General features: G+C 46.3%; 1 protein-coding gene across 1 annotated transcript in view; it reads left to right on the top strand.

The window, feature by feature from the left end:
• The window catches only part of LOC117060756 (A.superbus venom factor 1-like), a 93,475-nt gene that overhangs the window by 60,186 nt on the left and 19,499 nt on the right, over positions 1 to 13,790 (top strand). The window contains exons 27-32 of the mRNA XM_033173274.1: positions 2,697 to 2,792; positions 4,468 to 4,618; positions 6,192 to 6,355; positions 9,354 to 9,512; positions 10,801 to 10,951; positions 12,813 to 12,867. Of these exons, the coding sequence (XP_033029165.1) occupies positions 2,697 to 2,792; positions 4,468 to 4,618; positions 6,192 to 6,355; positions 9,354 to 9,512; positions 10,801 to 10,951; positions 12,813 to 12,867 (776 nt within the window). The remainder of the gene's footprint in view (positions 1 to 2,696; positions 2,793 to 4,467; positions 4,619 to 6,191; positions 6,356 to 9,353; positions 9,513 to 10,800; positions 10,952 to 12,812; positions 12,868 to 13,790) is intronic.

Raw genomic sequence — 13,790 nt, 5'->3', positions numbered from 1 at the left:
ACTTCCTCACCGATCTGCCGGCGTCTAAAGGCAAGACGGCAGTGCTGATCGTAGTGGATATGCTCACCAAGATGTGCCATCTTTGTGGCTTGTCCCAGGGCGGTGTCGGCAGAGGAGACTGCCAGGTTGTTTGTAGATCACGTCTTCAAGCTGCATGGAGTACCCTCGAGGTTTGTGAGCGACAGAGGCCGCCAATTTACGTCGCGGTTCTGGCGCAAGCTCATGGAGCTCCTGGGCGTGGAACTCAACTTGTCGACGGCCAGGCACCCGCAAACGAATGGACAGGCAGAGAGGGCCAACGCTATTCTGCAGCAGTACCTACGTTGCTACGTTAGCCAACGACAGACGGACTGGCCAAAGTTCCTAGCCTTAGCGGAATTTGCCTATAATAACTCAGTTAATGTTTCCACAGGGATGACACCCTTTCTTGCGAACTATGGAGGACATCCGAAGTCGTTCCCGAGGGGAGAGGATCGGGGTCCGAGCGTGCCAGCGGCAGAAAATTTTGCGGAGGAGATGCTCCACCTGCACGAGCAACTCAAGAACACGCTCGACAGGGCCAAAGAAGCTTATAAGAGGGCTTCGGATCAGCATCGGAGGGAGGGGGAGGTCATCAGGGTGGGGGACAGGGTATGGTTGTCATCCAGGGGGCTGCCCACCAGAAGCAGGTGCAAGAAGTTAGAGCACAGACGTTTGGGACCCTTCGAGGTAGTGGGCCAGGTCAATCCCATAGCCTTCAAGCTGAGGTTGCCCGAAGACATGAGAATTCACCCCGTGTTTCACAGAGCGCTGTTAACTCCGTACAGGGAAGGGCACCCGTATCAGGGGGAAGGGGGGGTGACAATAGGGCATTCAGTGGAGGAGGTGGGGACAGGCAATGAGGCCACTGAGATCCTCGATTCCAGGTGGAGGGAAGGGCAGGTGGAGTACTTGGTGGCTTGGGAAGGGGAGGACCCCGAGAGCAACACATGGATGCGCCATGATAACATTCAGGAGGAGTATCTCAAGGCTGAATTCCATGCGTTATTCCCACAAAAGCCGGCCCCACCGGGGTATGAATGTTGGCAGGGTCATCAGGAGGAGGGGCTGGGGGACCAAGGGTACAGCAGAGGGGAGGAGACAGAGGAACCCCATTCGGAATGGTCAGAGGAGGAGGTTGACGAGGTAGTGTCATTCGCACCTTTTACGACGGAACAGTGGAAGACGGTTTTTGAGTCGGATGACAATGAGGATACGGACTTCCTGGGGTTTGTCACTCCACCGCGCACGCAACAGTGGCAGCATGGGAGCGGGGAGGTGGAGACTGTTAGCACGACTATACACCCTCCGTTGGAGTCCAGGGAATCCGGGGAGGAAGGGGGCCTGGAGGAGGGAGTGGATGTCACGGAGACAAGCCTGGATCGGGAAGGGAGTGTGGGGGGAGGAACAGTGAGGGAAACGGGCTATCGAGAACCGACCCCATTAATCTCCACAGATACGTCCGATGACGACAGCCCTTTCTTAGAACTATCGCCAGAAGAAAGGGGGTGTGCGGATGTCAGTAATAAACAGGGGGGGGGAGCAAAAGAGAGCGGAAGAAGTTTTCTCGTCACTTCCGGAACACCCGGAGATTATTGTGTTGGAAAAAGCGGGAACCGGAAGGAAGTAGTTGAGATGTTTGTAACCGAAGTATGCAGACACGCTTTGTAGCTCTGTAAATAATTAGTGCAATAAAATGCTTTGAAAACCGAGATACGTCCCGGCTGCTGCCTCAGAGCAAATCCAAAGGCAAGGTTGCCATGACAGCTAGTTCATATATTTGCATATAAAATAAAATGCAAAGTTGTGATGCTTCAGAACATTGCATAATCTCCAAATGGTAGATATTTCATTGTGTAGTTGCTGTACAGAGTCCACACATTGAAGGGTGTGTTTCTATTTTGTAGATGGATCACTGAGCTGCATTATATCGGGACACATTTTGTTTCATTCCTGAGTAGTTTTTTAGTTTAGGAGCTCCACTGCATATCCTCACTATTCTCACATAATGATTTGATTCTCTTGCGCAACAAACCTACTTTTTTTAAAAGGATATTTACTGTTATGAAAAGGGATGAGAAATGACTGGAAAGTGTGGGATAACAGGAAAGTTGAGCTGTGTTGTTATACGCCGGGCCACTTTTGTGGCACAAATGAACAGCTTGTCTAGGAAAGCTGCCTGACTCTCCACTAAAAGCAGTGTTGGCTCAAAGCATTTTCTGGCCAACTACTTATAAAGCCCATAACTTTTGCTGCTGCTGGCAAATCTCCAAACAATTCCCTTAAATCTCTGCAGATAGCTGAGCCAAGCCTGGCAGGGCAGTGGCCACAAGCAAGAGCTTTGAGGGAGGCACTTCTGCTCACCCTCCTCCAGGGAAGGCTGGGAACATTATTTGTTGTAGAGGCTGATGTGATTCTAACTTTCCCTCTTTCCTGAATATCCAAAAGGGCCAAGGATGTTTGCCATGCTTCCTATTTTTGTATTATTTTAGAAAAATAACTGCATTTCCTTAATTTTCTAATGTTGATGTGTTCTGGCTTGCTTCCATACAACTACCTCTACTACAGCATCTGCATTATCGGAGCTATGTCAATGGTTGAGACTGTGGAGAAACTATTTTGTCATTCACATGCCATTCACTTGCCAATTTCTGCCCATCTCCTTTGCTTCTTTCTAGGGAGGCCATCAGTTTGGTGAGCCCAGTGTTACCTTAACAGCCTTTGTCTTGGTGGCATTGCTGGAGTCCAGAGAGATGTGCAACAGTCAAGTCAACGTAAGTGTTTCTATGTGGAACACCTCCCTTTATGCAACCACGCCCACACACATCTTTCTTCACGTTCTCCAGTTTCTACTACTTGCTTCATGACTGTAACTCCAACCTCAGCATTGATAGCCTTCAGGGCTGACCTAAAATCTAGGAGTCTTCCAAACTAGGCATTTGGAGTGGAATTGCCACTTTCTTCCCTCCCTTTCTGTGCGGCTTCAACATAGCACTGTCATCCAATCATTGTCATTGTGAATTTTCCCTGTAGTCCTTGCATCCTTTCTTGGACTGCTGTGAGTCCACCTTTTATGCAGAAGCATGAAAGAGTGGGGTAATCTCCACAGGTGTAGGTGCCTTTTAGGGTTTTGTTTTTTTTTAAGATGCGGGTTTTGACATGGGCAGTGACATATCAGCCAGACAGACACTGCTCAGCTCAGCACATTTCCCACTACCCAGTATATTTCTTTTTAATAACATTTTGATCAGTGCTAACATAATTCTCTGGATAGATAGATGATAGACAGATATAGATATATATTTCAAATATTGAAATACTAGCAAAAAACTACATAATAAAAGTAGAGCTAATGAATGTGTGCTTTTAAAAGATAATACAGTACAGTTTTGCATAAGGCTGATATTTAGCAAAATTCTGAGAAAGACATGTTGCAAGAGACCTTTTATTTTAGCCTGAAGAAGAGGGGACTGAGAAGTGATATGATAGCCCTCTTCAAATATCTGAAGGGCTGTCACATGGAATTGGAGCAAGATTGTTTTCTGCTGCTGCTTCCTGCACAACTACACCCCCTTCACATCCATTTCAGCCTAGGACGGTTGCAAGGATCACAGCAGTACAGGATTCAGGTGTATATTAAATTCACAACGCACAAACACACAGTAAGCCACTGCTGCAGACAAAGGCCAAATCAATGGAATCAAATGGCAAGAAAGGAGATTCTGACATCCTTAGGAAGAACTTTCTGGTGGTCAGATCTGCTTGACAGTGGAACAGACTCTCACAGAAGGTGGAAGGCTTTCCTTTAATTGAGGTGTCTAAAGACGGGTTGGATGGCCACCTCTCAGGAATTCTTTAGCTGTGATTCCTGCATCTTAAGGGGTTGGACTAAATGACCCTTGGGGTCCCTTCCAAAATGAGTAGGCTGTGTTAAGGTGATGAACAAATGGTGGCAGAGATGTGGTGACAGAGAGAGCACCTGCTGAAACTTCACCGTAATGAGCTTCCACACCAGCTGTGACTGTAGGTGTGTAATTGATTAATTTTACCTTAACAGATCTTCTGCGGTAAGAGGCAATCAAGCTTAAATGTTGTTATTGGGCTTGCATTTTGATAGTGGCAAAGTGGATGGTGCAGGAAATTAGTGTGCATAAGCAGCACCAATTCCACAATAAAACTCCCTCTGAAAGCATCCAACATTTAGAGGATGAGAGACTGTCTTTGGTTATTCCTGTTCGGGGTGTGGAGTGTCTCCAAGTCAGAGGGGAGAGTGACAGAAGGGGAGGCATCTTCTTTTGGTGTTCCTCCTTTAACTCTGATCCAAGAAACTCCTCTGCTACCTGGCTGTGCATACCATGCTAGAATTACTATTTGATGTCAAAAGAAAATCGGGAAATTGCTCCCCAAACAATTGTAACACATAACTTTTTTTGCTGTTTTTTTATCCAGAGTTTAGAGAGTAGTATCACCAAAGCCAGTGAATATTTATCCAAAAGGTATGATTCGCTGACATACCCTTATGCTGTGGCCCTCACTTCCTATGCATTAGCCTTGGCTGGAAAACTGGAAGATGAAACAGTGCTTATGAAAGCATCAACTGGTAAGTGTGTTGGCAGTTCACTGAATGCGAGAAAACGTAGCCATAACTTTTAAGATGAGCAGTTTATGTAATAATAATAATAATAATAATAATAATAATAATAATAATAATAATTTATTCCCCACCCATGTGGCTGGGCTTCCCCAGCCACTCTGGGCGGCTTCCAACAAAATATTAAAATACAATAATCCATCCAACATTAAAAGCTTCCCTAAACAGGGCTGCCTTCAGATGTCTTCTAAAAGTCTGGTAGTTATTGTTCTCTTTGACATCTGGTGGGAGGGCATTCCACAGGGCAGGTGCCACTACCGAGAAGGCCCTCTGCCTGGTTCCCTGTAACTTGGCTTCTCGCAATGAGGGAACCGCCAGAAGGCCCTCGGGCACTGGAACTCAGTGTCCAGGTAGAACAATGGGGACGGAGACGCTCCTTCAGGTATACTGGACTGAGGCCATTTAAGGCTTTAAAGGTCAGCACCAACACTTTGAATTGTGCTCAGAAACGTTCTGGGAGCCAATGTAGGTCTTTCAAGACTGGTGTTATGTGGTCTCGGCGGCCGCTCCCAGTCACCAGTCTAGCTGCCGCATTCTGGATTAGTTGTAGTTTCCGGGTCACCTTCAAAGATAGCCCCACATAGAGTTCATTGCAGTAGTCCAAGCGAGAGATAACCAGAACATGCACCAGAGCATGAATCACATGTGTTGGGTTCTGCTCAACTTTGGAGGGAGGACGGCCAGCTTGCGTGTGTGATGTCACACAGTGGGAGGAGCCCTGATGGGGCTGGTCACACCCCCTGGAAGGCCTTCCAAGGAGTGCATTGCATCACCTGCCCCCAGCCAATTAGGAGACCCTGTTGGTCTCCTCCCACCCCTAGGGTGATGATTGCCCTCTGAGGTCTCCTGGGTTCTGCACCCACCAGGCATGATTCAGAGTGCTTCCCTCCCACAATAGCTTTTGATTCCCACTTCAGCCATCAGGCAGCTGATGTAGGTCTTCACTCACCCCTTCTTCCTTGGCATGTGGGGGAAGCCATTTTGTGGTTTGCCTCAGGTGCCAAAATGTATTGGGCCAACCCTTCCCTGCCTCTCTGCCTTCCCCACTGACTATTGGGGAGGAAGAGGAAGAGAGCCAGAGAGTGGTCGGGGGGGGGGGGTAGAGGCACATGCAGAGGGCTTTCTGCCGGACACCAGTAGCTGACAGGTGGTTTCACCCAGAACAGTGTAAGAGGGGAGGGGGAAAAGGGGAGGGGGGCTCCCGGATGAGCAGCAGTGAGAGGGGTGGCAAACTCAGTGACTGCCCCAGGTGGCAAAATATCTCTTAAAGGCAGGCACCTATACTTTTGCTTATGTAACTAACATACCAAGAATACTGCTATGGCATTTGATATATAAATCATCAAATGTCAGTGCACTTCACCGGTTGTCCAATTGCAGTGACTTTTTAAGCCAGTGGAATGCTCATGACCCTTCAGTGACATGATAGACATTCAGCCCATGGCATAAAGCAAGTCAGGTGGCATTCTGCTTAGTGGAAAGTGGAATCGTGGGCTCATAGCTCTTCTCTCCTGCTGTTTAGATGGAAATCGGTGGGAAGATCCCAGTTATGGGACTATTAGCATTGAAAGTACCTCCTACGCCCTGCTTGCCTTACTGGCAATGAAGAAGTATAATCGTGTGGATACTGTCGCCAAATGGTTGATAGCACAGAAATTTTATGGAGGGACTTACGGACATACCCAGGTGAGGGTCTCCTTTTTGCCTTTTGCCTATGACTTTATGAAGTGGCTTCTGAAGAGCACGTTCTGCCTAAAACTTGATAGTACCCTGCAGAAAACTGTCTGAGGGGAACTGACCAAGGGCCCGTCTGCACGAGTGTTTGTCCCATGATTTCTCGGCATGGGTCTCAGAGGTTTTTCTTTTGTCCTGCCCCTTTCTCTGGGAAAACCTGCTGTTTGCTGCTGAATTGGAGCAAACATCAGTTGAGTTTTATGTGGATTGATGGTTCTTTCAATTCAGCGGTAAAACTGTGGGTTTTCCAGGAAAAGTAGCAGGACAGAAAAAGGCCTCTCAGACCCAGACCTGACTATACAAAATTAGACCCTGCAGCCCAGTTAGAATCTAGAAAATACATGCTGAGCAGTCTCTTGGAATTAAAGTGCAGATTACAATGGCTCTCAAAGTGAACCAATCACAGTGGGATCAGGCGTTAAACAGGGATGTGTTATCGCCCCAACTCTATTTATTATTTTCATTGCCATGATCCTACACTTTGTCAAAGGGAATCTCTCCACTGGGGTAGAAATCATTTGCACATTCAGATCATGAGACCTCCCCCATAGATAAAAACACATTTGACTCAAATTTTGGTTTTGGTTTTTTGGCAGAATTTAGGCCACAGCTTTATTGATTACAGATAAGTGAGTGGTTGCATGGGCTCTGGTTTGACTAGCTCCCAATGCCCATGGTAGGTAGCGCTGACCCAGGGTGCACCATAGGTCAGCCAAGGGTAAACACGTGGGGAAGGTAAAAAGCCCGAGAGCAGACTTTGTCCACTCCTCAGATGCTCCCCGGGACTCAGGCACAGGCACAACCCCCTACCAGGGGTTGACCAAACCAATTAGAGTCCTTGGATTCCTTTAACAGAATACCCTTCATGTAGGGATCGGCACAGCTCTGCATCCCTAACAACCTTGAACCAGTGCCTATCCGCCACACGAGCACCTGCAGCTCGCCACCAACCACTCAGTCCTGCAACCAAGCCCTTATCCCCGCTGACACTTCTTCCAGCCACACATCATTCCCAACCACAGACAGATGGACCCCATCCTGCCTGGACAGAGAAGCATCACGAGAGGTAATGCCTGGGTGACAGATCACTGTCCCGCCCAAGGCAAGAACCTTCTTGGCCACTGCACTCTGGACACGCCTCCTGGCCCTCTCAGTGGCAGCTGGGCAGTGGCTTCCACACCACACATGTGCTGCAACAGCTGCAACCACAATATTTTGAGTCCCGGAAGAGTTGCCGTCAACTCCTCCAAGTCCTCCTGCATGCAGGTGCACAAGCTCAAACCGGGAGCTTCCGGCAGATCATTTTCGTCCAGCTGCACCACCACTGCTGTGGGAGTGCCTTCTACGACACCTTTGACTGCAGAGTTTGGAGAAGCTCCTCCCAATGCATTCCTTGTCTGGACACCCAGGAGAAGCTCACGTGGTCGGGGAGTTCGAGCCGGTGTCCAAGTCGAGACTCCGCTGCCCGCCGGCTGGCCCAGTGAATGATGTTGTGGCCGACTATCCAAACATGCAGGGCAGGCAGACCTAGGAATGAGACAAAACAACATTAATAGCTGCACCTCAACGCCACTTCCTGACGTAACCCCTGTAAGCATCGGATTTCCAGCAGCCCAGATCCTTAATCCTGTCAGCCAACAGGCCACAGTGCGCGGCCGTAGTGGCGGCACCAGTGAGAAAGGTGTAAGGTGCATAATCACTGGCCTGACAGGCCACAGGCTGTGATGGCTTTACGCATCACTGCAGCAAACTGATGCCGAGCCAATGGGGCCCCATTTTCATGAATCAGGAAGGGGCCATCCCCAGGAGGGTGAAGTGACAATTATTTTTTGGCATCCTTAACTGGACATGGGCCGAGCTCTCCAGCGGCAGGCAGCCTCATCAAGGCGCCTCTGCCCAACAGGTCTGTCTGGAATTCCTGATAGTGATGATGAGCTCCCTTTCGGACAGCAAGACATCCTGCAATAACAAGCCCCTTGAGGCCCATCCCCATACTGGCTCCAGCACCACTTTGCCCACATGCAGTGCACCAAAAAATGCTATAGAATAAGCTGCCAAAAAGAGTCTTGCCTCATAACGTGACCAACAGACAAGTCTTAACTTGCTGCAAATCTGGCATAACAGGTCAAAAGTTACTGGCCTCCTACCTGATGCTTTGGGCGGCTGAAGTTTACTCCAGCCCCCAAGTGCCTTGCGCACTACAAACTTTGCACATGGGTCCTTAGCATACAAGGATTTGCAAAAGAAGGAAATGGCTGAGGTCTGAATCCTAATGGACTTAACAGCCCGACCCAATTGCCAGAGGTGTGCCAGATACTGCAACACCTGATCTGTTGACAGTATCAAATTACAATCAATCGCCAACTGCTGTGAGAGAAAAGCTAAGAAATCAGTCCAGGCCTTCTTATAAGACTGCAATGTAGAAGGGGAAACTGAAGCTACTACTCCCTGAAGGACTAGCTGCTGCCAAGGTTCCAAAGATGAACCGGGAAACATTCCAGAAGCTGGCAGTCCTCCTTTAAGAAGTAATACTGTTTGTTGCCCATAAGCACCCATGTACAAATTCAAATGCTATTGTAAGGTCACAGACCCAATGATTTCCATGTCGTGTTTCTAGGAAGGCCCCATTAGACCAAGACCCCCAGATACATGCAACCAGATGGTTTAAAGAACCATGTGCATCCACATGTGAGTGTTAGCCACAATTTGGGTATGCATCTGTTGCATGACCTATGATGCTATAATTCTATGAAATGCCACTGCCTCACCTATAGCATATCCATGTAGTAAATGTTTAGAACATAAAGTGTAAAGTTGCTTTTATCATGCTGCAATTCCTTGGTATCTTCTGTCATTGGACCATCATCTCCTTCATGCTAAGAACCCAATCTGGACATTCACCTCCAAGGTGGCATTTTAATCTGACTCTGTTTTCCTCCTACCATTCCAGTCAATCATCATGGTGTTCCAAGCTCTTGCCCAATATGAGATCGATAAGCCGCCTTCTGAGGAAAACAGGTTGGATGTTTCTCTCATCTTACCACGACGTTCTCATCCAGTTACTTTTTCAATTAATAATCAAAACTCTCTGGTTGCCAGGACAGCAGAGGTATGCTCTTTCATTGTGCAATCTTATGCATTTACTCTTTGATTGGATTCCTAACCTATTCTTTTAAGAGGGATCTTGGCAAGGCTCAGTGATGTAACCAACTGTGAAAGCCAAAATTATTATTTATAGTGCCAGTTGAAAGCTTAATCTCACCCATTAAGATGCTGCCTGTTTCCATTGTGCTCCTTGAATAGACCTTTTAAACTTCTCCAGAGTTGCATCCACAAATAGGACCTAACAGAAATCTAAGATCCTGTTCATAAATACACCAGGGTAGCATTATAATCTCAATATCAATCTTCCCACATAGGTGAATGTTTATTTGCTTATAAAAGCCTTTGCGCTCCAGACATTATCAACAATCCTTGGCTGAATCTGCATTTCATGATGGACTGTAAAAGTAAAGTTGCCTCTGGACACTTCCAGTCTGTCACTATTGGGCATGTGGAATCCAAGAGTATACTGAGGATTTAAACTGCTCTGTCACCCTGGCACAACAAATCCACTTTTAAAAATTGACAATTTGCAGTTAGGAGAGTGGGGGGGCACTTTGCAAATTGCGGGATGAGTGAATGATTAACAGGAAGATGTTTAAACACTGCATAAGCAAATCAGGACGCATTCACACTGAATGTCGTTTTTGCTTAATGTCCCCACGAAAAAAAAACAAAAAACGAATGCTCTATAAAGACTGACTGTAGTTTCATCCCTCTGTAAACTTCGAGCAAGCAAATCAGGATGAATGCTCAATAAATAGGTTGTCTGGAGGAGCCCCCTATAAATTATAAGGCTCATGTTGTATGAAATGCAGTTCTTGAATTGTTCCCAAAGGCAGGGGGTGGAGGTGGGATTGGGGCAGGGGGCTAGTTCAGAAGCTCACCTGGTAAACTGCTCTGAGCTCTACATACTGTACAAGCCATTCAGTCTTATGGTTACAAAGGCACTATGATTGTTGTCTGATATGAAACTGCCAGTAAAAGGCACAAATTTCATCCCACTTCTTGCAGTTGGTGGCAATAGCTTCTGATTATGACAGCAACCTGGTTTTCCAGGGCAGTGAAATAATTATTCCCCATGGTTCCAGATTTACGCTGGGAATGAAGGAAGTCAATTTGTAGATATGTCTATGGGACATACGTAAAATGAAAATGAAATTGATGCAACTATGGTTGCTCCCCTTCGAAAGTCTGAGAATCTCCTTCCAAAAGTAGCCAAGAATCTGCCTTAGGTCACAGAACTATTCTCAGCAACTCTTAGCACCCTAATCCAGACTCTGGTTGCTTTTCAGACCAAGTGGAATGAAGATTTCATTGTGAAAGCAACAGGCAAAGGGGAAGCAACTATGACTGTCATGACAGTTTATAACGCAAAGCTACAGGAGGAAGCAGCTCCATGCAGGAATTTCGACCTGCAAGTTGCTGTTGATGAAGTCCAGCTGAGTAAGTCTAAGTGGTGGATGTAGATTTGCCAGAAGGACTTGATTTAATCAAAATGGACTTGGTTTTTCTGCTCACAGTTTAAATTAATTGAGCTATGGTGCACTTCTCAAAAATATGCAGAAAGTCTATTTTAAATATATGTGGGTGATCTACAAGGGGCTTATTCACATCAGTATTCCAATCAGTTTATTTTCATTTCTGCATGGTTCCTCTGTGCTCTGGAACAAAACTTCATGTGGTTCCCAAATATAGGTGCTTCCCCACAGAATTGTGGGTGAAGATTTTATAACATCAATACCAGGAAAGATTCTAGAGCAGATCATTAAGCAAACGGTCTGTGAGCACCTAGAAAGGAACGCTGTGATCACTAAAAGTCAGCATGGGTTTCTGAAAAATAAGTCATGTCAGACCAATCTGATCTCATTTTTTGACAGAATTACAAGCCTGGTAGATGAAGGGAACGCTGTGGATGTAGCCTATCTTGATTTCAGCAAGGCCTTTGACAAGGTGCCCCATGATATTCTCGTAAAGAAGCTGGTAAAATGTGGGCTAGACAATGCTACCATTCAGTGGATTTGTAACTGGCTGACTGACCGAACCCAAAGGGTACTCATTAATGGCTCCTCTTCATCCTGGAGAGAAGTGACTAGTGGGGTGCCACAGGGTTCTGTCTTGGGCCCAGTCTTATTCAACATCTTCATCAATGACTTGGATGATGGGCTTGAGGGTATCCTGATCAAGTTTGCAGATGACACCAAATTAGGAGGGGTGGCTAATACCCCAGAGGACAGGATCACACTTCAAAATGACCTTAACAGACTAGAGAACTGGGCCAAAGCAAACAAGATGAATTTTAACAGGGAGAAATGTAAAGTACTACACTTGGGCAAAAAAAAATGAAAGACACAAATACAGGATGGGTGACACCTGGCTTGAGAGCAGTACATGTGAAAAGGATCTAGGAGTCTTGGTAGACCATAAACTTGACATGAGTCAACAGTGTGATGCAGCAGCTAAAAAAGCCAATGCAATTCTGGGCTGCATCAATAGGAGTATAGCATCTAGATCAAGGGTAGTAATAGTACCACTATATTCTGCTCTGGTCAGACCTCACCTGGAATACTGTGTCCAGTTCTGGGCACCACAGTTCAAGAAGGATACTGACAAGCTGGAACGTGTCCAGAGGAGGGCAACCAAAATGGTCAAAGGCCTGGAAACGATGCCTTATGAGGAACGGCTTAGGGAGCTGGGTATGTTTAGCCTGGAGAAGAGAAGGTTAAGGGGCGATATGATAGCCATGTTCAAATATATAAAAGGATGTCATATAGAGGAGGGTGAAAGGTTGTTTTCTGCTGCTCCAGAGAAGCGGACACGGGGCAATGGATTCAAACTACAAGAAAGAAGATTCCACCTAAACATTAGGAAGAACTTCCTGACAGTAAGAGCTGTTCGACAGTGGAATTTGCTGCCAAGGAGTGTGGTGGAGTCTCCTTCTTTGGAGGTCTTTAAGCAGAGGCTTGACAGCCATCTGTCAGGAATGCTTTGATGGTGTTTCCTGCTTGGCAGGGGGTTGGACTGGATGGCCCTTGTGGTCTCTTCCAACTCGATGATTCTATGATTCTATGATAACTGTTCCTTTGTACATTTGCACCTCTTCATCTGTTTGTAAACTTGAGACCAGAACATGGCAGTGGAAGCTGCTGAGGAGGCTTGAGGGTTGGAACACCAGCAGCTGCAGTGTGGTGACAGATGTAGGAGGGGGGAGCAGGGTGCTAAACCCACACCATGTACCATATAAGTTTTTAAAATAAATACTTAAATATGAGACTAATTGTTTCACCTTTGGTCAAACAATTTTTAGGTGAGAAGCAGATGAAGGGGGCCCTGAGAGCAGTAAAGATCAAAATCTGCACAAGGTGAGAACGACCAGCTCTATTTATGCACACTTTTCTATACTGCTAAATTGAGGGGGAAAATCTTCTCAAAATAGTGTGTATAAAATGAAATGTAAAAGTATAAAAGGCAAAGATCAGAATAACATAAAAATGTGTCACATGTGAGAGTATGCTTTCTATAAATGAAAAATTTTTAAGCTGCATACATAGCCTTCTTCTTGCCAGGATTCAAGCTCAGTTTGTTAGCCTTCATCCAATCCAGCTACTGCATCTCTTCCAGACATCAGTCCAGGGCTTGCTTGGCCATTAAGGTATTTTAGAGACTCACAGAAGTGTGTCAACAGCGTATTGATGGCAGCATGTTCCACATCTCCAAATGACCACTCCCAACACCTTCATATAGACATTTAAAAGCATTGGGGACAAAAATTGTGCCCTTCAGCATGCCATAGCATAAGTGCATAGTGCTCCAGGACCCCACCCTGCAAGTAAGATTGAGGCCACTGCAAAACTGCCTCTGATATCCATTTCACGGAGCTGGGCCGCATAGATAACCCTGAGTACATGGGTGTAGCCAACAGGGGGCAACTGCCCCCTAATCAAGTAAATAAATAAATAAATAAATAATACTTAACTAACTGACCAGTCATGTCACAGTTAGCTCTGTTCTGCCCCCCACCAGCATGGATCCATGAAGGGGGCCCTGAGAGCAGTCAAGATCATGGATCCTGCATGAGTAATAAGTGAAGTGTCATAGTCCTACTGTAAGAGTTATTTCAGTATTTTCAGAAAGTACCTCCTGTTTCAGAACTTGCATATCAAGACCCCGTGGCCACCCTGTACTGCCAAATGTAAATAAGTAGACACCACACAGGATATTGGTTTGGGATCAAATAAGCCCACAACCTTATTGGTTACAGATGTGAAGTTTGGCCATAGGCCTT

Source organism: Lacerta agilis, chromosome 16 (genome assembly GCF_009819535.1).
Source record: "Lacerta agilis isolate rLacAgi1 chromosome 16, rLacAgi1.pri, whole genome shotgun sequence".
Lineage (NCBI taxonomy): Eukaryota > Metazoa > Chordata > Lepidosauria > Squamata > Lacertidae > Lacerta > Lacerta agilis.
The sequence above is the reverse complement of the archived record's forward strand: the minus strand, read 5'-3'. Positions and strand labels throughout refer to the sequence as shown.